General features: G+C 41.3%; 1 protein-coding gene across 2 annotated transcripts in view; it reads left to right on the plus strand.

The window, feature by feature from the left end:
• The window catches only part of lrp1ab (low density lipoprotein receptor-related protein 1Ab), an 88,045-nt gene that overhangs the window by 11,271 nt on the left and 49,488 nt on the right, over positions 1–27,286 (plus strand). The window contains exons 2-6 of one of the 2 annotated variants that reach the window (XM_061736122.1): positions 2,194–2,334; positions 18,238–18,375; positions 22,691–22,810; positions 23,099–23,227; positions 23,415–23,675. In XM_061736122.1, coding sequence (XP_061592106.1) covers positions 2,194–2,334; positions 18,238–18,375; positions 22,691–22,810; positions 23,099–23,227; positions 23,415–23,675 — 789 coding nt within the window. Of the gene's footprint in view, positions 1–2,193; positions 2,335–18,237; positions 18,376–22,690; positions 22,811–22,904; positions 22,960–23,098; positions 23,228–23,414; positions 23,676–27,286 lie in introns of those variants that run through there. The other variant, XM_061736123.1, reaches the window with a different exon arrangement.

The following is a 27,286-nucleotide window of genomic DNA, read 5'->3' on the forward strand; positions in this document are numbered from 1 at the left end:
GATGAGTTGAACATTTTGCCTTTCCACATTTTTGGGTTTTGCATACTCCTGATGCGATTATCACAAGGATTTTATCGTGTTCCTACCAACAAACATAGTTTGGCAGCACTCATCCCATCTGAGTTCACCCTGTCCATCACCAACTCTGCATGTCTGCACAATCTGCCACGTGTCTGAGAGGAGAACTGATGCTGCATGTGCTGGCCAACATTTAGCACCGCAGAGTTTTGTTTTATTTCTCGAAAGCTTTGATGAAATACAGAGTTTGTAAAGACTCCATCTTTGAACACGTACATAGCGCTTTCTGAACAGCTGACAGGCGCACACAGCAGCTGTGGTGTAATTTGACTTCTTTTACTGTAAGCTGTTTAGAGGAATCCAACAGTTGATGTTATTAAATCAATAATAGTGCTTTTCAAATTCTCAGTGACTTTATCTGTGATTAACTGCAGCACTGAGTCATCTTTTTATCTTTATTTTTTTTTGGTCCAATGGATGTTTAAACGTGTATGAGCTGCATCCGAAGCATCTGCCTGCTGTAATTACAAAGCATGTCATTACTTTCAACCTTTCCCGTTGAGCAACGTTTGGTTTCACTAGATGCTCAATGCTTGTTAACTCAAATTGCGAGCACAAAATAACATGTTTTTCTGATGAGTCTCTGTCTCTGGGAGGACGAGGAATGGTTGCGTCGAGTGGCGCAACTTCTCATCCGACAAACGGCGACTGCAGAGACGGCGTCCACGCGTGCGTTTAGGACAAAAATAAGAGTGGAAATTCAAGTGCTACATCAGCACCAAAAATAACTACTATAACTACAGATAAGAAGATGCAATAACATAAGAAACTAAAAATGTGATGTGAGTAAGTACAATTTGGAAGTACAAAGTGTAGGGCAGCTTTCTGTGCAATAAAAGGCTGTTAAAGTGACATTTGAAGTATAAAAAGGCAGTTCGCGTTACAACTAAATTCAGTATGTTACTGTTTTAGCTTCAGTTTCCACTGTTTGATGGGGGTGGGCATAAAAGAGCATCTAAAGTTTTACACCTGGGTAGAAAGCAGCAGCGTAAAATGAGCTGCTCATCTTAATGTCAGAAGGCGAGAGGGCTCGCCCGTTCATCCTACTACCAGAATCTGAGATTAAATGAGTGAGCAGACTGAGACCTTCGTGAAGACGCTCACTTCCTCCCTTGCCCGTAATATGATGTTAGGAAATTGTGATTCTGAGCACTCTAGTTCTATACCTCACATGACTTTGCCTCGTAGTCTTCTGAAAATATATTTGTGCTTACTGTGGCTATTTTCGTCACTTTCACAGACATGTCTGCACAAAAGATGACGGACATTAACCAAAAAGTGACCACTGTCTGATTTGAGGGAGCTATTAATGCTATGTAGCGTTTTTCTGAAGAGGGATATATTCAGTTGCTGTCTGTTAACCGTAAAAATGCTGCATGCTTGAAAGTTTCCTTGAGGGAAAACTGAGTTCTGAAAATGTAGGTAAAGTTCATTTTAACTTGTTTTTTTTTTTTTCTTTTAGCATTTCAGTAGTGTCAGCCTTCTGCTGCGTCACAAGTGTTGCTGTGGTGCTGTCCGCCTGTGGTGAACCTCAAAAATCTGTGCTGACTGGCTGCCCAGAACTGCCGTGCTCCACAGTTTCCCATGGTTCAGAGGGTGATTGAATGCCCGGTTATGTCTCAGTGGGGGGAACATGAAAGAGCCTCTGTGGTGGGAGTTGAAAAACACCTTAAGAGTAATTAAAAAAAAAAAAAAAAAAAGCAGAAAGAAACTGGACGTCCGTAAGAAGAGGGGAGCAAACAAGCCCTAAACTGCAAGGCACCACTGTTGGCTGGATACTTGTAGAGGGCTTTTTAATTATGGTTGTTGTTATTTAAATAAACCAAATGTGTGTGTTACATGTGTGAGAGTCTTTAAACATAAAACCTATGTATATCATTGTTAACCTTCAAGTGCTGCTTTGCTGTGGTTCAACAATATCGGTGCTGCTTTAAAGTGGAACATTTTAAATAGACTCAGTACACAAAGTAGTTTTTTTATTTTTTATACGATGCAAGTACGAGGGCTATTTCTTTCTTCTTTTTGTTATTCTAAATCGATTTGATGATTAGATGCCAGCTTGTTTGTTTATTTATTTATTTATTTATTTATTTATTTATTGTTTGCTTTCTTCAGCTCCCAAACCTGATGACCTACCCAAGACATGCAACCCTAAGCAGTTTGTGTGCAAGGACCAGGTGACCTGCATTTCCAAAGGTTGGCGCTGCGATGGGGAGAAGGACTGTCCAGATGGCTCAGACGAATCCCCCGATATCTGTAAGTATAACGTTTTAAAACTCTTCAGCTTTTGCTTTCAGCTCAATGGAGGTTATTATTTTGAGTTAGCTGATGACGGACATTTTTAGGTCTTTTATTATTTCATTTGGTTACTGTTTTGTTTCTGCAATTTACAAAATCCTGCATTTTAAATGGCTTTGAAGGGATGACAACAAAATTCGTAGACCGTTAGACTTGGGGCTGAATAAAGATGCAGGTTATGCCCTTTCGACAAAAGACGCTGCTCCGGTGAATTATGGCTTTTATTATGTGGCTGTGTTTAGTCTGAATCCTCGGGGATGTGTCTGGTCTTGTCTGGACTCTTGAGTGATTTGCTCAGACCTTGAGAGTCTTGTCCCGAGCACTCACATCTGTCAGCCTGACTGTCCATAAACTCCTGCTGGTAAAAGCCTTTCCTCTGTTTATATGCAGGCGCTAATAGCGATTTTACCGTCTGCTTTGTGGCACACCTTACATTTGTCACGCCACAAGCCTTCCCGCAATAGTCTGGCAAAGACGAGCTGCTGACAACCAACTCTGAGGGACGTCGTTTTAGTCGGAGAATTAATAGACTGCATGAAGTATCGAAATACCTGAAATTGTTGAAGTTAACATGATGTATCATGTTGCTGTGGTCACTATGTTGAAATGGAGAAAGCTGAAATGAAGTGGTCCTTATTTTGTGAGTGAGTTGAAGGGAGACATTTCTCATGTAATTCCTTTCTAGATTCTCACTGATTCAACATTAATGTAGACATTTTTGAGCTAAAATAGTCCTCCGGCAGTCAGATTTTGAGCCGTCGTACCATGCCACACATCACCCATTCAAACGTGTCATGGTCATTCAGTTTGTGCCCTTTTGCCGCTAAGAAATGAAACCGAGTGAGTTTTCCGTAGCTCTTATGTAATCTAGTGACACAGACAATGGTGTGATTCATCCTCTGCAGGGAGAAATGGAGAACAGCGTTTCACCAGAACATCAAGATATGTTCTGCTCAATTACCCGCTGCCTATGAGCTCAGGCCTGCCTGCCGTTTTACCTTTAGTTAAGGCACTTCTTGCCTTTCCATGTTAGTTTTTGAGCGAGCCTTAATAAATATGTTCCACTGCTGTTAATTTCCCTCCTCTCTGCATACTGTGCCATGTGTTTGCAGTCTTAACGATAAAAAGTCAAAGGCAAGGCGCCTTTTAAATATCACAATGAAGTGTAGCCAGACTGATTTTTTTTTTTTTTATATCCACACTCATTAAGTTGATCCATCCATAAAATCTGAGTCATGTTTAGAGCGGAGGGCTGCAGATAAATCTAGAAAAATAGATGGGCCTAAGCCAGCGTTAAAGGAGACAGGAGAATTTGGAGGAGTGGGGTTTGACTTTAGAGGTTATCTAAAAACCTCTTGTAACTGTGGGAATGGAAAAGTCACTTTTTCTCTTCATCCAAGGTTTTCCATTCACTGGTTAAAAAAAAAAAGAAAAAAAAATGCAGGTCATTGACCCAGTTACCTTGCGTCTGGAGAAGCACAACAGTCTGACCATCATGCTGTTACAGTAATGAAGCTGCTGTCAGATATAAAAGCAGAGATGGACCTATCTTGGGGCAGTCTTATTGGTGCCTTGAAGGTTTGAGATGCCACCCGTTCACCCATTTCTTCTTTTTTAAAAGCTCTATACTTCACAAAAGAACTTTTGCTTCAAGCTTGTGTTCATCACAAGAAGAAATTGCAGAAAAGTTCTGTTATGTTGGCTTTTTTTCTCTCCACAGTTTAGTTCTGTGTGTTTAATGTTGAATCAGGTGGTGTCTGCAACTTTAATTACTACATTATCTCCAGTCCAGCCGTCTACAGACGTGACTTGAGAAGAACGTGCACTTGGGGGATGGTCACTATAAAAACTGCAAACACGAATCGTTGTTTTGCTAACGTTGTTATGGAAATCTCATAACTCGAGCTAATTTGGTCAAAAGCACCAGTTTTCGTCCCTGTTTGTTCTGTAAATGCCACGCATTTTGTTTATAGTGTCCGTGTTTTGTCTTGCTGTCACTTTGTTGGGTGTTTATATTGGGTGTGCGTTTTTCTAGTGGCTGCCTAAGCTAGTAGTGAGTGCACTCTTAGGATCAGGCTGTCTGAAGGTCTAATTGCCTGTCGTTTCCAAACTATTCACTCGGGCTGTAATTATGCTGAGGAGCTAAAGACAGACTTCTGCCTCAGTAGCTGGGCTGTATTGCCTCTCTTGAGTGGCTGACATGTCAGCCTTGTAGGTTATCATCTTGTGGATTTGTTTGCGTGGAACACTGAGGCAGTATGACTGTGCAGTTCATGTGTGATTGTGCATTTATCTGCATGAGTTGCTCACATCAGATAATTGCTGGGGTTTGAACAGATTGATGGCCAGATACCCACACATCTCCCTCTCATAACACCCACTACACACAAATACCCATCAGCAAGCTACTTGTGAAGACGAGTACGACCGTGTCGCCCTCTCACAGGGACTGCATCCACCTCCCATCACTGCATGCTTGCATGGGTTCAATTGCTTTCAGACGAGGCGTTCCTCCACGGTTGCGTCCATGCCTATAGGCTGGGAAGCGGCTAATAGAAGTCCTCTAGGCAGGAGGTTATTTTACACTATGTGCATCTTAGAAATAGTGCTCTTTGGAGAAATGCTGTTGTGATGAAGGGGAGGTGTGGCTGTGACTTGGTTGTGCACAAATAATTAGTTGGTGGGAAGTGTCAAATTAACGTCCGTGTCAGTGGCAGGAGGTTGGGATTACCGGCAGAGAAAACACAGCGTTGTTATAAGATGAGCTGTTACCCACTTGGCCCGCTAGTGGTTTTAATTTTATAGTTGATTGAAGCATATGTTGGATACACTGGACATGTCATACAGCGATTTCACCGTGTTGCCTTTGAGAGGAACCATCATTGTACTGGCTTTGCTTGATTAAAGGGAACAAAACAAACCCAGCTAAGCCTCTAGTGGAATGTAAAACATACTCATCTGGCACGCAAGCATACCGATGTAGCGTTTAATCAGGGATGCACTAAAAGATCGACTGGTAACTCATCAGCTGGTAACGAATCAGCTGATTTATTTATTCATTTAAAAAAAAAATGTCCTCCTTTTTTCAGTTAGGAAATGCAGCATACGTGCAGAGAAAATAGCTTTTTTTCACTGAGGCCCACAGTATGTTTTTCCTTATTTTCTTTTTTATATTTTTGAATGCTCGATTAAGGCAAAACAAATGAAGAAAAGTTGTTTAAAGCCTTTAGAATAAAAAGTCATAATTGACAATTGGTGAATCTCCACTTTTAAAACGATGAACAGGCATCATTGGACTTGAGCTTCCTCGTCATGCATTTTCGTTTCTGTCCACAAGTGAAAGCACAGCTAAAAGGATTTACTGCAGCCTGCAAACCCTTTCATGGGTCATTTTAAAATCTCCATAAGTGTGAGGTCTTATACATAACATGTCACTAAATTGTCACCATCCCCCCATATTCAGTCAAGCAGACTGTGTACAGATATCCATTTAGGATTGATAAGCTCGGGATGACTGATATTTGCATTAATGCACTCAGGCTGCATCGGTTGTTTCTGCGCATGTATACAAAGGATTTTCCATAACTTATAAGAGACGACAGCTAAAGTAATCCCCTCTTTCTACTTCCGACCACTTTCAGTCAATTGTTTAGCTTTTCAGTCACTGGTTTCTTTTCTATATTTGGGAGGAAGCAGACATCTTATAAGAAAAACTGGCGGTAAAAGAGTTTTGACGGAGGCCTCGGTGTAGTTCAGACACGATGTTTCAGAGCTTTAGCTTCTGAAAGCCATAGCTCTATTTTTCAGGTCATGACAGTTTTTCAGGATGCTGCTGTGTCACAACTTCGACTCAGTTTCAAATCTTTTGTGGAGCAGTTGCTGTGAAAAATACAGGCTTTCTACTGTTTGAATGTCAAATCTGTGTGCAATCATGTTTCTTGCATGAACCACATTCATTGTGGTTTATCCAGCAAATGGGAACAGATGTTAGAGTGAGCCTCGCATGTAAGCAGTTTCTCCATCTTGAGAGGCGGTTGCCATGAAGGAAGCCCTTTCAACATCAAAAAACCTCACGGAATAATTGTCTGTGCATAGTTCTCCTCAACGTTTTTGGCCCAGATTTGGCGTGAAAATATCCACGGAAGAACTAGAAAGCAGGGGGTGAAATGTATCCCTTTCATGCAAATGCACTCCCTTTTCTTTCCTCCCACTGTGTTCGTTCAGGGAGGAAATGCACTGATAACTGCAAGTAGACGGCATTTGTAAATAACTGCATGTACTCTTGCTGTTAAGTTCTAATGCAGGTTGTCTATCTTGCAAAGTGACTAGTTTAAACATACAAGTACTGATTTATCTTCCCTGGTGATGGCAGAAATTCATTTTGAGGGGATATTCATTGGAATGCAGTTTCATAATGAAACGGGGGGGATCCAAGCCTCAAGAGGCTAACACAACCAAATCTGGAGCCTTACAACTGGACAAACACTTCTAATTGGAAAATATTCATGTCCTCAGTTGAAATTTCTTGTCTTTAAAAAAAAAAAAAAAAAACTGAGTTTTTCAAATTAATTTGAAAAAATATTTGGTTGCTTTTAGGAAGCATTGTGATTTCCTACTGGGTCAGAGTTACAGTGGATATAACTGCAGAGATGATCAAGAGACCAAAGAAAGTCATGACAGAAGAAAGAAGCTAAAAAGAGAAAGTTAGAGAGTGACAATCGACAAAGTATAGGAAATGTGATTTAACCGCATTTCTTTTAGGGGGATGCTTTCCTTTCTGTTGCTTTAAGTATTTTGTTTCTAACACTTCAGAAATCTATTCAATGAGTTTGATATAATAGTTGGGGTGTGATAATATGGTCAAAAGTACCTCACAGTATGCAGCCATACCATGCCCTTTGGCCCACACACACTCTGGCCTGTGTCAGTACATGACATAGCCTGGGGCTGAGCTGGTGAGGGGGTCAGATGGGAAGATTGAATTGTCATGTCCATGCAGCTGCAGACAACTGTGAGCCTCACAACACGGTTATCTGCCCATCGCTTGCCCTTGAGCCCCCTCTGGGCAGTCACCAGCCTGCTCCTTTTTTATTCCTTGTCAGTGTCATGCCTCAGTGGCCTCTCCAGGACAACCAAGTATAGACAACTGCTGAGAAAGGCTTTTGTATTGGAGAAAATGAGCAGATTAGCATTTAGGCTGAGGAGGAAAATGGAAATGGCTTTGTTGGGCTCTGATCCGATCTCTGCAGGGACAGCCTTTTACAGTAAAGTTGTCTTTGGCTGTAGGTTTTTTTTTTTTTTTTGTAGTTTGTAATCAGTCATGTAGCTGCAGTTGCGGGGGGGCACCAGACAGGGGTAAGGGGGTCTGTAGAGGCAGTGGCTGGCTTACTGCCTCCACAGAGGAAGGAGCAAAGCCATTTAAATCCCTCTGGTCTGTGGCCTTGAGCCGTCCTCAGCTTCACCAGCCCATCAAGAGACCACGAACACAGGCTTTTCTCACGCCATGCAGGCACCGCTTCCTACTCTTTGCTGTCTCTTCCACGCCCAGTCTCCTTCTCTCCATCTTTCTTTCTCTCCTTTATCCCTTTGTTCTCCTGTGACGCACGGAAAAACTTAACTCACCTCATGTCCTTCTTTGCACATCTCATATTCAATCTTTCCTCTTGCTTACAGAGGCAACATCTTTTTTTTTTTCTTCCCCAAAACGAATAAAGCAAGGTTGATTGGGCTTGAAGTGTGATTCCAGAGTGGGGAGAGTGAGGCAAGTGGGTCGCTGGACAGGCCAGGCTGCCACCCAGCACATGTTAATTTGAGCAGACAGCAAACTTCATAGGAGTGGATGTGAGACTGCCTTGGAAACCAAAAGTAAGAAGAAAAAAAAACATAAGCTTTTATGTTCTGCGTAAAAAGACCAGCAGGGGTTCCAAGTTTAAGGTCATTGCATAACTACTGGGACTGAAAGGCGGGGGATGATCGGCTCCGGAGGAAAGTACACACTAGAACAGACACTTTGTCAGGTTATCATCAGCTCCGATTCCTGGTGTGCACCAGACAAACGCTATATTAGAACGTGACTCTGGGGGTGACGCATCACTTGAAACTATGGTGCTATGTAACTCGGGGGAAATTTTGCATAATTTACTCTTAGTAATGCTTAACTTAAAATACCAAATGGTTCAACATGGTTTTTAGTCATAAGAGTCATGAATGAGCACTGGTTTAACTGGCATGTACCACGTTACACAGACCACATTAGCGCAAAATGATTACACCTAAAAAGTCACAAACGCATGCACAAGCCTTCTAGTTCCTTGTTGTTTTCACATACAGGCTGGCCCATAGTGCAAGGAAGTAAGAGTCTTATCGATGCAGGGGTAGCTTGGTCAGGATCAGTGCAGTCATCAAACACACTAAAATGGCATTCAACTGACAATAGCCAGTAATAAACAAGTATTGAGTGATAATCAGCGACTTAAACTGTCAGGATAGTGGTCAACAAGACCTGAAGAATGAAATAATACACAGAAAAATTATGTATATATTTTTTTTGTGAAAAAACATCCCCACTTTTGTCTAACAATTTTGTATATTTATGAATATATTGGTTTATTTTATTTATTTTTCTATAAATTTTATAGATTTGTAAAAAATGGTATGAATCTATTTTTCATTGTTTTGATTTTGGAGTTTAAAGTGGCTAAAATAATTTAAGACCAGCGTTCATCTCCAACATTCAGTGAGAAAACTTTTCTTAAGATTTTAAGAGGAGTCTTGGGGTTTGTTGAAGCCGAGGCACCGGCGTAAATCCAGCAAAGGGAGTAAATCCTGAGAGATGATGCAAAAAAATATGCTGGAGTAAATCTAAATATGAATCTGCCATATCAGTGATATATGTTTAAGGCTTTGCAAGCCTATCATAAATATTGTTAATAAGAGCCACTTAATAAACTGGAGAAACGGTGAGAAATGTGGCTAGACTTTGACACTCTCTCTAGCCCCATTAAGCCCCATAGACCGCTAAAACAAAAAATAAAGGGGCCAGTGTGGCCTGGATTTGTTCTTAATCACTAGATTTGACACTGGGGAAGCAACTGGAACTCAGTATGTTTGCTTTGGCTTGATGGTGGGACAGTATGTATCGTTCTTGATATCAGTTGTTATGCTGTCTGGACTTAATAAAACTACAACTGTCTCCATGTATGATGAAAAAAACCATTATGATCTGACATGAGAATAAGGTGCTCCAAAGGTAATGTCAGAGTTTTCAGCCTGTTTTCAATTGTGTGCATGTGCTAAGCGAGTGTTGATGGCCGTGTGACCTACGTTTATGTGGGTTCAGGTAGGTGTTGACACAGGGCTGTCACGCAAGTGCATGGTGATTGGTTTTGTTTTGCAACAGTTTTTTGGATTAAATGTTGGCCCATGTTCTTGCCAAGTCAGGAAATTGAAAGGATATGCTAAAATTGCAATTAGCTGATTGCACATTGATCAGCAAATGAGCTCCGTAATTGATTTTTTTTACCAGCCTTTGTCTTGAGTCCCTCTAGGGTTCATGTAATGTCAAAGTAAGGTGACAAGATAATAATGAAAAGTGAGAGTAAGCTGTATATTGATGGGTCGTATTTTGTTCATGCACAAACTAGAGCAGCTTTTTAATAAAGTTGAGGGCTAAGAGTAACTTTTGAGTTAAACCGAGAAAAGAGCCTGGAAGGTAGGTAAGGTTTAGGTAAGGTATAATCAATTTGGCCAATCAATCCAGTGATTGTAGTCTTCAGCTGGATCGGTCGGTACATCTCTACTCTCCCTCTAATTGTCTGTTTCTGCAGCAGAAGATTATGACGGCCCTCATGCTCCAGCGAATAGATATGTTCACACTTCAGTGGAGCGTAATTCATCTTTTCATCACTCTATCTTAGAACGCAGTAAAAATGTAAAAGACCCAAAGCGGACCTGCCATTTTAGCTCTTTGAAAAAAGACCAAAGATTTTTTTTATATTTCCAGAGGCTGTTGATTGAATTGCATCTATTGAAACTCAAGGTTGTATTTAAAGGATGGGATTAAAAAAAAAAAAAAAAGCTGCAGTGTTGAATATAAGGTCTTTCAGTGCCGATTTCCTTGGTGAGGTGCGACATAAAAAGGTACTTAATCTGTAACAGTTTGATGTTTTTGAATGCATTGAATTCAATGGACCCTTTTATCCAAAGCGACTTACAACAGAGACTCAAGCTACAGTATCGTAGAATATCACAAAGTTGGTGCAGAGAAGTCAGCATTCCAATAAGCCGCTAAGGCGACTTTTTAGTGCAGTTCAGGAAGTTATTGGGGAGTGCAGTTCATGACAAAAGAGAGGTTTTCAACACCTTCTTGAATATAGAGAAGGGTGACTCTGCTCTTGTGGCCACTGGTAACTTGTTCCACCGTTGAGGAACCGCGTGGGAGAACAGTCTCAACTGAGATCGCCTCGTATGAGGAGAGGGCAAGCCCAGTCTGTGTTCTTGTAATAATACAGTGGACGTAAAGGGGTGTAAGCCTTTATGATCCAGTTCATATAAGCAGGTGCAGACCCCGATAGTAGCTTATAGCCATGTTTTGGAGACTTGTGTTTTGTTCAAGCAGCCACAGATAACCAGTGAAGCTCAACGAACAGAGGTGTGACATGTGCTCGGCTGGCTTGATTAATGGCTAGACACGTCACTGCATTCTGGCCCCTTTTGAAGTGGTTTAGTTGCAGAAGCTGGAAGGCTGGCTAGGAGGATATTGTAGTACTTTAAGTGGGATATGACCATGGCCTGTACCAGGAGTTGCATATTGAGTCAGATAAGGTCTTATTTTTTGTATGTTACAAAGAGCAAAGTGGCACGACTGGGATGTTGAGGCAGCATGGTCAGAGAAAGATATCTGGTCATCAATCATGACTCCCAAATTCTTTGTGACCTTTGTGGGACCGTCAGTAGTAGATGCACTATTCATGTTGATATTGAGTCTGATTGGGGTTGTTTGGTGGGAATGGCAGGTAAAACTGTCATCTGCATGGCATTGATATAAGAAAATGTATGATTGAATAATCTAGGTCAGCAAGGTGGTGTATATGGCATAGAGAAGGGGCCCAAGTACCATGCCTTGGGGCACCCCTGTGAAGAGGCAATATAATGAGGATGTTTTCTCCTTCCATGACAATTAAAAGGAATGCCTGGTAAGGCAGGAACAGAACCAAGATGGTGCTGAATCTAATGGCACTTTTACACTAGTACCTACTCAGCCCAACTCCACTCGCCTTGCCCTCGTTTCTTTTCAATACCCAGATCAGAAGTAGGAGGTTGGAGAGAAGCTGCTCTGACGTATTTGATTGTGTGATCTAAACAAAGAAGACAAAAACACTAAAGATGTAGAACCTGGAGGAGATGATAAATGTGCTGCTGGGTCTGTGGCTTGTGTTCAATATCAAGTTTAAAAAATGAGAGTGAAAGAAGCTTCAAACAACGATGCCTTTCTTTTTTGTTTGTTTGTCTCGCGTTGCTGAAAAGTCAGCTGGGAGCCGCGAGCAGCTATGAAGTGACAGAGCTCCTGGTAGATCTGGTCGTTCCTTATCGCCCATCTAGATCCCTTTTTCAATTCTCTCCTCAGCCACCAGGTTTATGAACATCTGCGCTTCAGAGTTGGATCACCAAACAGACTTTTGCGCTGCCATTGCCTGTTATATAAAATGAACAAGAAGCCGCAAGTCGCTCTTTCGCTGATTTCCGCCTCCTGACTCAGACCGTCAGACGGCGGGGCCGTAGTGTGACGACGTCAGATACAGCCCGACTCAGCCGCTTAGAACCTCGGCAGAGTAGTTACAGTAAAAGTATCTACTCTGCACGCCTCGACCCCCAGTGGAAAAGCGCAAAGGCGAGTCGAGTCAGGCTGAGTAGATACTAGTGTAAAAGCGCCATAAATTCCCAAATTTGAGAGCATAGATAGCAGTGTCTTGTTTAACTGTATTGAAGGCAGCAAATAGGTCAAGAAAGATCAGCACAGAGGATTGACTTGTTGCTCTCGCTGCTCTTAAGGCTTTTGTCACAGACAGCTGAGCCGCTTCACTGGGCCCTTTTTGAATCCAGACGGACTTATATCAAGAATGTAATTTAATGTGAGGTAGTACATGACCTGTTTAGAAACTGCTCACTCCATAATCTTGGAACAGAAGGGAAGCAAGGAGACTGACTGTTCTCAACCAGAGCAGGATTGAGTGAGGGTATTTTTTTTTTTTTTAACAGCAGCATGATCATAGCTTGTTTTGAAGGAAGATGAAAATCTGCCTAAGGGAAGTAAGAAAAGTATTATGCTCGTGATTGCTGGCACAACTGTCGGAGCTATGGCTTTGAGTAGGTTTGAAGGAAGTGTGTCGAGCGTACAGGTAGAACTTTGCATTGCTGTCTGGGGAAGTGAGGGAGGAGCATTTAGTAGGACTACTACTGCGATGTTTGCAGGAGAGAGGAGTGGAGCCCATGACCAAGAGTGACAGGTTCGTACCAGTCAGGTCACCAAATTGACTACTGATGGTAGCTACCATTTCCTGTTAAGAATAAAAAAATTGAAGCAAAGCTACCAGCTTACCGTATACATTTTCTGAAATGTAAGAAATCACTTCCTTTAGTAACTAGTAGTCATGACAATCCTGACTGATGCTCTGTGTTGTTGTCATGTGCAGGTTTGCAGATGCACAAACGCCTGGTGTATGTCTTTCTACTGCCATTTGAGGGGTGGGGTTGTGGAGGGAGTATCCCCCTCTCTCAGCGGTCTAGCATGGTTTCATTTGATCTTGTTTTTGTTATTCCACTTTAGTTTGTGAGCCATGCATTAAGAATCTGTAATGGATCCCTGCAGGGGTGGAGGTTTTTTTTTTTTTTTTTAATTAATCAGTCAGTCATTGATCCTGGTGACTTTTCTTTGCAGTTTTCAATCAAATATTAAAAGTATACAAAGGATCCTGTGTTTCAGAAAATATGATTTATTTGTCTTCGATTAATTTTACATTTGATCCCATTTGTGGTGAACTCTGTGATTCTCGTCAGCATCATCGTTGAGTACCAGCACACTTCTGGCTTTTTCTCGGACTGCATACAAGTCCACCTCTATAGCTGCTGCCCTGATTGAAATCCCATCATCCTTCACTCTGTGTGAATGAAGGGCTTTGAAGGTGCAACAGTCCCACTTTGAGCACTTAAGTGAAAGGGGCTCTTGATTTGTGAGTAACTCTTCTACCAGCTGATGTTTTAGAAATAGAAGTGTAAAAAGTCCCTGAAAACTATACAAAATTGTAGTTATTTAAAATTGTCATTAATGTACATGAGAGAAATGCTCGGAATATGACATTTGTGTAGTTTTTCTTTTTACACGTGCAGCATTGTGGATGCTAAAATCAATGCTTAGCAGAACTGTGTTCCTGTCTGCGGCTACATCTACACTAGTCTTGATTCATTTACAAAATGCTGTTTCAAAGCAAATCAGATCAGCATCAAGACTAGAGTTTCAGGCCCATGTCGGCAAGATCTTTATCAGCATACACTACTGTGAATGTGTGTCACACAGCCATCCATGCTGAATGGGTATATACACAAGTGAAAATGAGCGGAAAACTCAGCTGAAAATAACAATTATTACAGATTCCTCCTTTGATAGCTTTTACCCTTTGCAATTAGGCAGTTTTCTTGGGCTGCATAAGAGTTCACAGCAAAGTTGTCACTTGCTGCTCCACCTCCACGTTGTTGTTTACACTTTCTGTTTGTGAGGGTCAAAAGTGTGGATGCCGGGTGCACGTAGCCGGCAACAACAATAGTTCTGAGCTGGAGTAGCAGGTTGCCCCTGGCATGAAACATTTGTCTGATTAAAGCATGATATGCGCTTACTGCATAACATTTAATTGGAAACTACATTAAACCAGAACCATCTGAGCAAGCCACTTGTAGGGTGAGCCACATAATCTGTGATTAAAGACCACTATTAGTGTGAGCAGCAAATGGGATTTGAGATTTAACACATTTCAAACATGATGGGACGGACAATTAGTCACTGAAAGTGTCACTGTGTCTGTGCAGAGTACTCCAGACCCGGCTGGAATGTCTCCAAATGGCCTTTTCCGGTCAAGAATATGACTTATTTTGAGATATTTTGGGTTGGTGAAGAATTTGTGCCTTTTTTTTCTTTTTTTTTTCAATTCAAAAATGAGTAAAGAGTTTGAGCCAGAGTTAAATTGGAAAAAATAAATGAGTTTTGGATTACTGCAAGGCTTCCAGAAAGAACTCGAATAACAACAAGTTGGTGATGTAAAATGTCAAACAATCTGAAAAGAAAAGTTATATTTTAACCAAAACACCCATTGAAGCTTATCCTGGAATGTGCCTAGCAGCCAGTTGCCCCACCAACACACACACACACACACGCACTGAATGACATGTCAAATAGACTGCAGTGCAGGGAGTTGTGTGCACGTCGGTGGAAGAACTTAAGCTCTCACAAAAGACGAGACAGAAAACTGCTGCTGCCTATTTATGGGGATAATATCGTAATACATTGTCAAAAACTTCCTTCCTGGAGTTGCAGATTTCTTTTCACTATTTCGCCTATAAATCTATTTAATCCTCAATAGTGTCCGTTCTTTTCAGCTTACAAGGTATTTCTTCTGTCATGGAACTCACACAGTTCTTTCCCGCGGATGCGGAGGGCTGTAAGTCATTTGTTTGAACGTTGTTCAGCTTTCTGCCTGGCCAGTAGAAACGCAGGATCGGATGTGGAAGCAGAAATTGTAGGAGTGTCAGATTGATGGTAACATTTCAGTGTCTGCGACTACAAAGAGTCTGATTCCTGGTGCAGTTTAAAAAAAATAAAATAAATAAATAAAAGGCTGCAGCATCGAAACGCTCGGGTTCTCAGCTCATCACGGTCTGGAATACCAGTTTATGTGAAGCATAGTTGGAAACACAAATTTTGGCAGTGGGTATCATTGAAATGACTTTCTCTCTAACTTGTTGTTTTTATTCATTTATTTTTTTTTATGCTTCCTTGGAAACTGTTGATGGGTGGTAAATCCTTGGTGGCAGTTTCACTTCCAGCGCACATGGCACTGCAGTTTATTTCGGGTGCTACAATTTATGTTGAAATCCCCATGCTGGCAATTTATTGAATGTAAATCAGGCTGGCTTACAGGCCGAGTTAGGAGGAGGCCTCTAATATGCTGGCATCCCTCAGACCGGAGAGTTGATCTGCCTGTCCTTGAGCCTGATGTATTAGAAGCTAATTCTCTCTTCCATTGTGGTACATTTGGCTTCTGTGGTGGGATCATTTTGGGAGCTTGTGTCATTTGAAGGCACTTGTCTTAATGGAGCCACATTGTACATTCTGTGTATGGTTTCTAGTCTCTTGGATGGATAGAGAGGATTCAGAGAGAACGCTTGTGGTTTTCCTCAGGGAACGTCAACACTCCCTGCCAAACATTCTTTGCACACCATGCAAGTTTTTCTTAATATTTCTGCTGCTATTCATCGCAATGTTTCTTAGGAGAAATAAATTCTCCACAGTAGTTCTGGAAACTTTACATTTTCATACCTGAAAATGTTGTTTGCAGATGTTTTTGTCTGTGGAAAAGTACATCACGAGATTCGTTGCACTTGGCCTGAATTGAGGTGGACTCTGCAGAGCTAAAAGCAAAAATAAGGGTCAGGAAGAGCCACATTTAAGCTGCGGCAGCTGCTTATAATTCAGAAACTGGAGAATCTGTATATACAGTGGAGGCATCCGAATATGTGGAAATCTACTTCTGAGAGCAGCTTCTCAAAGCCTCTCCTCGCAGCGCACATAACCGACAGAGCGGTGCAGATCTTGTGAAGGAGGTGAACTTTATTTTCTCTGCTTCAAGTGTTTTTCTAAAGTGGGTCAGCAGATGTTAGAAAGAAGAAAAGCGAGAGAAAGAGAGAGAGAGAGGAATAGGAGGACAAAAAAGAAAAACAGCCAAGGCAAACTGTTTGCTCTGCAGTGTGGGCTGAGACGAGAGAGAAAGAGGAGTGGGAGGGAGGGAGGGAGAGAGGGAAGAGACCGCACTGCCTCTATATTCTGATTTGACATAGTTTCATAAAAACCAAAACAAACAAAAAAACAAAAAGGAAATGTAACTGGGGTTTGAACTGGAATAGTATCCTTTCAGTGTTATCCAAATGATCACAAGGGGAAACCATTTCAAAGCCCTTTTCCTTGAAATACTGCAAATATTAAAGGTAGCCGCTTCTCAAAACATTTTTTAGATGCTTCTGATGGCTAAAGTTTAATCCACCAAATCATCATAACATAAGAGATCTTAGTAGCGCCATCTGTTTGCTTCATGTATGTTTAAATAAACTCTTCCTGAACGTGGTAAAACATTAAGTTGTCATTGAAGCAGATTTTCCTTTTTTGTATTTAAAAAAAAAAAAAGGTTCAAAAGATGATCAACTGTTGCCTTTGAGACTTTCTAAACAAAAATGACACAGAAGCAATTTGTCTTATATACAGTATTTTCCGCACTATAAGGCGCACCTAAAAGCCTTTGATTTTCTCAAAAACCGGCAGTGCGCCTTATATATGATCATTACGGTAATTTCTGTTACTGTAGTCAGGGGGATTGTAGCTACTGTAGTTGGTGTTGCCGAAGTAATGGCGCTAAAAACGTCAGGAATCGTCACAGACATTCAAGACAACAGCAGCGACGCTGACTCGCATAATGGCGACTTTGACGAGACGGAGCAAAGCTGGTTTTTATTTTGTTAATAAAGTTTGACATACGGTACTTCTTGTTTTTTTTTTTTTTTTTTGCATTTGCTGTAGGATTTTGTAGCATTTCCTGTAGCGCAGCTCCATCATGTAGATACGTAACTCAACCCCAGCCACTATAGTATGGTATTTTACCATATATTTAGTGCGCCTTATAGTGCGGAAAATACTGTAATATGTGTTATCCACAGCAGGTGACATGACATTATAAGTTAACTCTATGAAGTGGTCAAAAACCATTTGGAAGTATCAGCTTAAATGTTTTCAACCAAATGAATGATGGTTTTCACTATTACGATCACAGTTCTGTCAAGTAATTAGCATTTACTTGATTTATACTTTGACAGGTCTGGTTGTGAGTGATGCAGAGAGTTGATGTTGGAGGTTTGCATTAGGGCTCTGCCAAAAAATCGATTCCAGCCTGTTCTGGAACATGCGCGGAAAGCATCTAAACAAAGAAAACACTGCAACAATGGATGAATAAATCTGCCATCATCAGAGCTGAAGAGCAGTTAAAGAAGCATTTTTGTCATTGTTACTCAAGCAATATGCCACAGTTGCAAATGTTCTATCTTAGCATGTATAACTGTTTAAAAAATAATAAATGTGAAAAAGACACTTAAATGTCTCCATTTATCATTCTCTCTGGAGACTGGAGTGGATCACGAGGATCCTTTGCAAACCTATAGATCAAAGCAAAAAGTAGGATAAAAACAGGCTGGACTGAGGAAAGACTGTTAATGGATTTGTTTTATTCTGTCATATTTTCTTTGCTTCTCCTTTACTACTCTCTGCTAACCAGATCTTTGTCCTTATTAGACTACTTTATTAAGTACAGGTTGTAATAAGATCAAGATAAAAATATCAGGGTCGGTCTTCTGTAAAGGAAGCTTCTCTATTGATGTTGATCTTTTTCACATGTGATGCTATTTTTAGACTTCCGAACCCACATAAAAGGATTCAGCTTCAGCTATCACAAAGATTTATACTGTAAAATGTACAGAATTTCCTTGAAATGGCATCTTTTTTGGCATTTAATTCTTCTTTGTTGGCTTATATTTGTTTCTCTTGTTTTCCAGGCTCACACAACAGGGTGAACCAGTGTGCTGTCAACGAATATGCCTGCCTGGATCCGGAGGTTTGCATCCACATGAGTAGACTGTGTGATGGAGTCCCCGACTGCTCGGATGGCTGGGATGAGGGGCCCCACTGCAGAGGTACAAAGAAAAAAAAGAAAAAGAGGACGCAGAACCATGCACATCTATTTGTTAAACATGCTCCAGAAAGATAGCATCAGCAGCTCCAGTGTGAAGCTGTTTCACTATTCCCTACTGGAATAATGACCTTTCAACCCGGATGCAGCTGAGGAGAAATACTGCCAAGTCTTCCAGTATTAATTAAAGGCCACAAAACTGTGAGAGATGAAAAAAAATGTGGGTCAGTAGCGTCGGTCTTTGTTGCAGCTGATAAAGGAGTTGATGTCGGCTGCCTTCAGAGGATTGCCTCTGTATTCAAGAAGGAAACCCTTAGATATGGCCGTCTGAAGTTCAGCCTAGTTTATGGCTGCATCAGCTCACATCTGGGACATGCATGCTCCTCTCTTTCTCTTTCTCTCCCTCTCCATCTCACTATTATTTTCAGGAAATAACAAATGACTTAATAATATAATTGCCAACAGTGAAGTTCAAAGTGGTCCAAAGTCCTGAAAGAAAAGGGAGGGATCTACCAAGTTATCAAACCCTCCTCTGCTAAAACTGAAATACTAACTAAAGGTTATCTTATCTACTTGATGGCCTTATCTCATTGTGTCATTATGTCTGCTTTTATCGGAATATTAAATTACAACTTCTTGACTTTACTGCCAGGTTTTGTGTTAAGCTCGCTGTTTAAGAGGACTGTCTGCACCTTTTCATTTTCCTTGTTAACCCATGATGGAGAATGATTTTCATATCGCACCATCCTTTCTACATAAATCAACTACACTGTACTGTGTCTTTACAGAGAGACGTGTGAATGATTTAGTGAGAGCCTAAAAGAGTCGTTAGTCTGCACCACGAGAAGTGGAGTTCTGTTGGTGTGCTGCTGCTGAAGTCCCACAGAGTGGGTGTAAGTGTTGTAACGGCGGTCATCACCGCCAGATGAACCTTCTCCACTGAAGTCATCAAGTTACAGCATGGACAGCTTGTCCCTAAGGAGACACGTCCAGCTGTTCCCAATAAGACAAGGCGGTCAATGCCGACTGGCGCTTGAGCACGCTTGCAAGTCCATGTGTCTGTCAACGCCTCCACGCACCGTCACGTCACACAGGCGCTGATATGCAGGGATACACTCAAACACACGCGCCGCGCCACTCCCAAACACACCAGCAGTGTGTCCAGAACTGTTTTTGAGCTCACCTCGTTTCGGGGAAACATTTCACAAGCATCCTAGTGTTTGCTTGTACAAACTGTTGCGTTATGCAAGTATACCTGGCTGCTGATGTCTGAAAGCTCACTTTGTCAGACCATGCGCCGGAGTAATTCTGTCGAGTTGTTGACAAGAATGGTTAGAAAGTGGAATGTAGCCTGGTGGGTCGCAGAGGAACTTGATCTCCATTAAATACATTTTCTCCGTTTTTTCATAGTGTGTGGCAAAGTTTAGTTCAAGTTGCTTACTTGGTCTTAATCTCACAAACCAGTGACATTTTTATTTTCATTTTGCCACTGAGAAGCCGCTACCATTCAAATCCTTTATTCTCGTTACTCAAACCAGTGACATTTGAATCACAAGGAGTTTTTATTCTTGTGTAATTTCAGGTCTTCATCAGGTCTTTGGTCTGAATTGGCCATTTCAGTGTTGACTTTGAGTTTAATTTGTTATGCCAGTGATGAAACCGTCCTCCGGGGACAAGACTTTAGATCTGCTCAAACGAATGTGGCGTATGCTCCTTGAAACTGCCTTAGAAGATACAACTTTCTTATTTTGATCCACCAGCCTTGCATGGCTTAAATTAGTTGATTTGGCTGCATTTACCGCAGGTATTTCTCACAATAAGACCTGTTTTACTGACAATCTTTAAGTATCATTGTATGTGCAGACCCCCGTGTTGTGGACTGTTCTGCTGAACTCATAATGAGGGAGTATTGATTTTAGTCGGTCCTGCAGAGAGTCTTAGGGAATGTTTTGTGCTACAGCTTAGGTAATTAGGAAGTTTTGTTTTGCATATGTGTTCGATAATTTGTATGAGTTTCGTTTTTCGCCATCTGGACAGCGTGCTGCCTCTGTTTGGGACCAAGTTACTTATTGTTTGCTTATTACTCAAGCTGTCGCCCTGTTCGTGTTTGCAAATGGTTACTTTGCCCTCTTTGATAAAAGAGCCAGCAACGAATTGTCCTTAATTCTACCTCGTGCTCAGAATTGCTGCTGCCCCCATATTACCCCTCTCTAAAGCACAATTACAAAAGGGGAGCGTTTTCACCAGCAGCTAATGCGATCTATGTGACAGAATCCATCAGGAAACTCAGTAATCCCATTTTTATTTTTAACACAATAAAGCAGCTCTGTTATAAGAGGTAGGTGTCCTCAAGGTATTAGTTAGATTTGAATTGTTCGCACTTAAAAATCCAGCTTCCCAATGGTGTGTACCTATACAAAACAAACATGGATGATTGGTTACTTAATAATGATGACGGGACTATGCGGAAGAAAGAGTGGGGCTTTTTGAGCTGCATTTAAAAAGAGGACAGGCATGTGTGAACTTGCTTCGAGGGGGTGAGGGCACAAAGGCAGGAATGTCCTGCAGGTTTCCCACTTTAAAAAGTCTCATGCTGGGAAAGCCTGTTAAGAGTTTTGTAAGGAGTCCTAATTTACCCCTAAATTTGTCATTCTGCTCATGTTAGTTTCCCCGTTTGGTTGGTTGGTGTCTCAGCTTTGTTCATGCGTTCACTTCTCTTCCTAGGGTTCTTGTAAAAATACGAGGAGCCCACCTCAGGCAGGACTAGTTCCAGAAAAAACGCCATCCCCTCGAGTCCTTGATGCCACTGTTTCAGTGATGGTCAGCCTGATTGTCCTGTTGTTTCAACGTGTTGATTCAAACCTGCATGGCTTATGAGATCCACATATAAGTGTAATTGAGGGTCGTCATCCGTGAAGCAACTGGATCAGTGCTTTTCCAAGACGCTGACACAATAAGGGCCTCCAGCGTGTCTGATATGTTTGTTTTTGTCCACTAATTCCTGGTCACATTTCTCTGACACGCTACCACTCTGGATTTCCTTACCTCGTACCTTTCTCCATCCTCCTTCTCCCTCCGGTTTCATTTTTTCCATTTTCACTACTACTACTTTCTTGCTACTACAAAGTCTAACCTTTCCCACATCAACGAGAAACAAATGCTTATGGAGGGAATGTTGGAGTACATATCGCCCACCCATAACGAGCTACTGAACAAAGTGGAGCACGACGACCCCGGTAGGAAGACTTATTGTGGCTGTTTTAGCTCTCCAGTTGCCTGTGGTCCGTCCTAGTGTGAGGCTCGGTGAATGGATTCGATGTGGGCCACATTGTGAGGTGGGGGACTCCTCCTTTCAGTGAGGCCACAACAAAAGAGCCATTATGGTCCAGAGTGCCACAGGCTTTGTATAATGAGGACCCTTCGCCGGTTCAGTCTATGCCTGGCCATCCTGCCGGCAGCTACTGTATACACCATGTGGCATTTATTTATTTATTTATTTTTTTGGTTGGATGTTGAAGTACATTGACAACATCCTTCACCTCCTTTCTTTTAGTACTCTTTATAAATATTTACACTTTGTAAGTAATTAGTGTCTCTCAACATGTTCATTGGGGATTCAAGTAAAAGCCCTTTAGATGTCTTTAACCTTACATCTTTGAGTTGATGAAGACTTGTGTTTCAAATGTGGCTCATTTAAATCAGGCTTTTGTCCTGATGTAAGGTTATTATTTTGCTAATAATGTACAATCTGAAGTCTTTTAACGCATTTGAACAGTAGCATATTTTAGCAGTCTGGACTAGAAACTCTAAAAAAAATTAACTAATTAACTTGCATTCACAATATCGGCAAAAAATAGCAAGTTTACTCTATCAATTCTTGACATATTTCTGTTATATTTCCACACGCATTCTATCATTATCCAAACTTCATAGCACAGAGCTTACAGAGCAAATCTATTCACCTCCAAAACATCTGATGCAGACACTTACAGTCTTGAAAAGGTCAAGGTTGTGGTGCGTGTGTGAAAACGCTTGATCGTCTAAGGCATGCATATGCATGCCCACCCTATAGAGCAAAAGATGTGTGGAGTCCCCTCTTTTATTTCCTGCCAGAAGCGTGAGAAAGAAAAAGCCCTCTAATGTGAGCTCAGTGAAATCACAACACTTTCACACTACTTTTACCACTGTAGGTAACATATAATATGACTTTATAGTTTGTCTTATTATTTCACTGGGATCTTTCCGTCTCTCCTAGTTGGTGTTCATTTATCTGTAATTGTTTCTTAATGCTCTGTGTTTTTCTGTTTTCTCTTGTTTAGAAAAAGCCCTGGACTGTACCTCCCATGGGTGCCAGTTTCACTGTGCAGTGACTCACGATGGGCCTCGGTGTTACTGTAGACATGGTTACGAGGTCGCGGCAGATGGAAAGACATGTAAAGGTGGGTAGCGTTTTGGCAAAGATGTTCTAGTATAGCCAGTCCAAAGCTAAAAGTAATCATCTAAACGCTTTCACTTTCTGTTGTATGTGGAAAGGTGTAGATGATAGAGATAAATAGCCTTAAAGGAGAAAGTAAAGACAGCTTCCAAGGTTTGGTATTGATCTCTTGTTTTTTGCAGCAATGAAAAATGTTGGATATGTAGACTTGTAGAAGTGACGCAGTATAGAACAGTGTTACTTTCATCAGTCCTTGTTTTGTTGATGCACTTTTGTGTCCTCTGCCTGGTAGATTTTAATGAGTGCAGTGTGTACGGGACGTGCAGTCAGACATGCACAAACACAGAGGGAAGCTACACCTGTAGTTGTGTGGAGGGTTACCTGCCGCAGCCAGATAACCGCTCCTGCAAAGCCAAAAATGGTGAGTAAAGACGCCAAACAAGGCAACAGAGACCAATGATTATAGTCTATACTGGACCAACGACAGGTTCGACATGAACTGTCTGTTTCATGTAAGATGGTCACACCTGCATGCATGAAGATGTGGACTTTGACCCCTTTGTGTGTAATTCTCATGTCTCTCCTGCCATTCCGGTGAACCTACTCAGATCCGGTGGATCGTCTGGCAGTCCTCTTGATCGCTAACCTCCATGATATCCGATGCACCGTCCTGAGTCGCTCCACGTCCCTGCTGCTCTCCATCCCCACAAAGCAGGCGATGGCTATGGACTTCATCTACGCCGAGGAGACGGTGTGCTGGATAGATGTAGGCGACACTCCAGCTGCCACCCAACTAAAATGCGCCAGCATCCAGGACCTGAAGACTGTCAGCAACATCTGGACCATCAATATCACCCTCAGCTTGCATCGTGAGTACACTTTTTCTTTTCTTTCTCCACCGCCAAAAATGAAAAGAAACACATTCATCACATCCTTTGTTCCAAAAAAAATGACTGTAAGCAAAAGTACAAGATGTTTAGACCGTAGACTTGTGAATGAAGGAAGCAGTGGGGTTTTCAGGAGAAAAATAAGATCATGTTAATTATTTATTTTTATTAACACAGCACACTCAACACTCAAAGGCAAGGCAAGGCAAATGTATTTATATAGCACAATTCAACACAAGGTAATTCAAAGTGCCCTACATTAACATTAAAAGCAGCAATACATAATTAGACAGTAGATTAGACTCAAAGATGAATGTTGAAAAAAACAAAAACAAAATGAATAGTGGTCCTGCTTACTTATAAAAGGCATGCCAGCTTCCACCAGCACCGCCCATCAAGTTTTAATCATTAATTACACTTCGGTCACTTTCCAGGAACTAGATAAAAGTGTCCCTTATCTCTGTGAACTTGTTTAGTTTCCCTTTGGCAACATAAGTTAATTTCTCCAGTGCAGATCATGTTAATCACAGGAACCATCCCGATGTTGATTTCTGTGGTGATGGTTGAACAAAGCGGCTGCGAGGACTCGTACCGTCCTGTCACTACAATTTGATACTTTTATCCAGATGTTTACAGCTGGACCACATGTTTATCCTCCTCAGAGAGAGCAATGTAAAATCGCTGCAGTCAGGAGACAAAGTGCTGCCCCCCGAAAATGTATTTTCAGTTAACTGTTGCATTTAACAGGAAAGTTATGTTCATGTTTTTAAAAATATGACATTCTCTTCAAAGGCCAATTAAGAAACATAATTAAATAACATTTGGTGGTGAAGTTTTAGATTTTGCCAGGTGTCTTAAAATTATTTTAACTTGATTTCTTTTCTATTAAATCTGTGACTTGAAGTGTTAAATTTAAGTTGGTTGGCAATGACCCCAGTCTCCACTTCTTGGTTCTCTCAGGAAAATCCTTCTCTATCTTTAGAAATATTCCCAGGTACCAAACATCATGTAGCCAAAGGCACAGTGGAGAGAACCACATGTGCGTCTTTAAGCTGTAACGGCAGGTGAAGCGACTGGAAGTAGTCTTAACACAGATTCTCATCTGTAAAATCTAGACACACACACACACACACACACACACACACACACACACACACACACACACACACACACACACACACACACACACACACACACACACACACACACACACACACACCAGCATACAGGTTGTGTGACTACTTGCATTTTACAGACTTAGTCATAATTCTGACGTCATTTATCTTTGATGACAAACCAGACAAGTTTTTTTATCCTCCTGGATTACATTGATGTGACCCTTTTAGAAAGAGAGCAGAGACTAGTCAAAACATACAGAGCGAGGGCGTGGGTTTGTGTGTGTGTGTGCCAAGGTACACGCACACATGGGAAGCTTTCCCTTGAGAATTAGCCCCGGGCGTGGAGCGGCAGACGTGCGAACCAGCGGTGCAGAGGCCTGTTGTGCGGTGTAGACTCTGAGACATGATTAGGAGTTGCTCGTCTCGCATCCACTGCAGATGAGGGTTGCCTAACTGCAGGCAGCTGGTGAAGCCGGGAGACCTCTGCCATCCTGAAGTTGGATCTTGACAGCTGATTGATAGACCACAACTCCCTCATATTCCAATTTAGCCTTTTTTTTATTTGGCTTACCCATGTTGTGGATTTTGGATTTGCTGTTCTGCTCAACTTTGATTTACTAGAAATCATATTTCCATACAACTTAAGCACAACTGCAGATATGCTTGGAAGGAGATGTGCTGTAGATGCGACCATATTGCATTTCCATCAGCATGGTGACGCTTTGCAAGAAGCAAATGTACATTTTCAAAGATGGTGTCTTGTGTTCACAGTAGGGATGGGCGGTATGGACAAAAAAATGTATCACGATAATTTCTGGCATTTATCCCGATAACGATAAAAATGACGATAAAAAAAATACCAATTCAACTCCACCTTTTTAACTATGAATCTATCTCGCTCTCAGATCCGCCATGTTTGTTACACAAAAACGTCATCAACGGAATTTATCTTTCTTTCTTTCTTTCTTTCTTTCTTTCTTTCTTTCTTTCTTTCTTTCTTTCTTTCTTTCTTTCTTTCTTTCTTTCTTTCTTTCTTTCTTTCTTTCTTTCTTTCTTTCTTTCTTTCTTTCTTTCTTTCTTTCTTTCTTTCTTTCTTTCTTTCTTTCTTTCTTTCTTTCTTTCTTTCTTTCTTTCTTTCTTTCTTTCTTTCTTTCGGGCTCATTTCCTTCCTTCCTTCCTTCCTTCCTTTTTTCCCTTCCTTCCTTCTTTTTTCCCTTCCTTCCTTCCTTCCTTCCTTCCTTCCTTCCTTCCTTCCTTTCTTCCTTCCTTCCTTCCTTCCTTCCTTCCTTCCTTCACGTACGTTGTGCGTGGATTTAACACAGAACCATAAATCAGCTTTACACAAAAAACATCATCAATGGGAATTTATCGTTTTTACCGCGACATGACAAATTCTTATCGTGAGGAATTATTTTGACGGTTTATCGTGAACGGTAAAATATCGCCCATTCCTAGTTCACAGTTGATTTCACACATGTTTTTTGTTTTTTTTGAAAATTTTAATCAATACCAGTCTCCTCCACTCTTCAACCAATGCAGAGAATGACCATGAACATGGCGTTTCATTACGCCTCTGAACTTTGTGAAGCCATCATTTAAACTGCCTATTAACACAATTGTAAAAGTAATTTAGCTGCATTAGGAGCAAACTGTAATTTGGACAAGACAAAGTGGTCTGAGGCGCAGAAGAGACGGGGCCCCGAGAGGAAGATAATTGAAGTTAAAGGGACTGATAAAATGAGAGGGAGAAAAGGAAGGTGGTGATTAGCTGTACCTTAGGGGGGTGTGTGTGAGTGGTCATGCAGATGGTATTTACATTCTTCTGTTGGGTTATGTCAGCTCCAACAGTCGCTACATTCCTCCAGTCTCTAGTCCTGTTGTATGTTACACATTCACTGCTCGTACAGAAGCACAAATATCACTCTTTTTGGCTCGTGCATGCATCACTTTTAATATATTAACTTTCATAAATAGAGGTTTGAGATCTTTCTTTCATGTCTGTTTAACTGCCACTATGTGTCCTGTCCTGTTTTCATAGTTGTTACATCTGCTGATTGAATTACGGTTTGTTATGCCGTAATAACATAACTCAATTTAAACTAGCATTTTGAGATAAAACAGCAAAAGCGTTCCTAATTTTATGGATGTCAGATGAGTAAAACGGGAGCTTGCTTGCTTATATTGTTGGCTTCATTTGCTTTAAACTGTTAGCCAAACATGACCCTCGTGAACTCCTGCGTCTTTCATGATCAGCCAGTTGGCTTTTCTTTGCTCAAGGATAACATTTCAATAACCTTTGAGCATTTAATTTGTGCCGACATGGTCTCTTTGTGTTCTCTGTTCAGTGTTTAAGCCACCCAGCGCTCAGGTGTACTTGTACAAGTAAGCGTTGCTGACTTGAGTGCCGTGTCTTTTAAGCAGGGTTTCGCACAAACACGGTGATTTATAGCTTCTGTGGGCCCGAGACAGCAGGGC

Source organism: Cololabis saira, chromosome 12 (genome assembly GCF_033807715.1).
Source record: "Cololabis saira isolate AMF1-May2022 chromosome 12, fColSai1.1, whole genome shotgun sequence".
In the NCBI taxonomy this organism is placed as follows: Eukaryota; Metazoa; Chordata; class Actinopteri; order Beloniformes; family Belonidae; genus Cololabis; species Cololabis saira.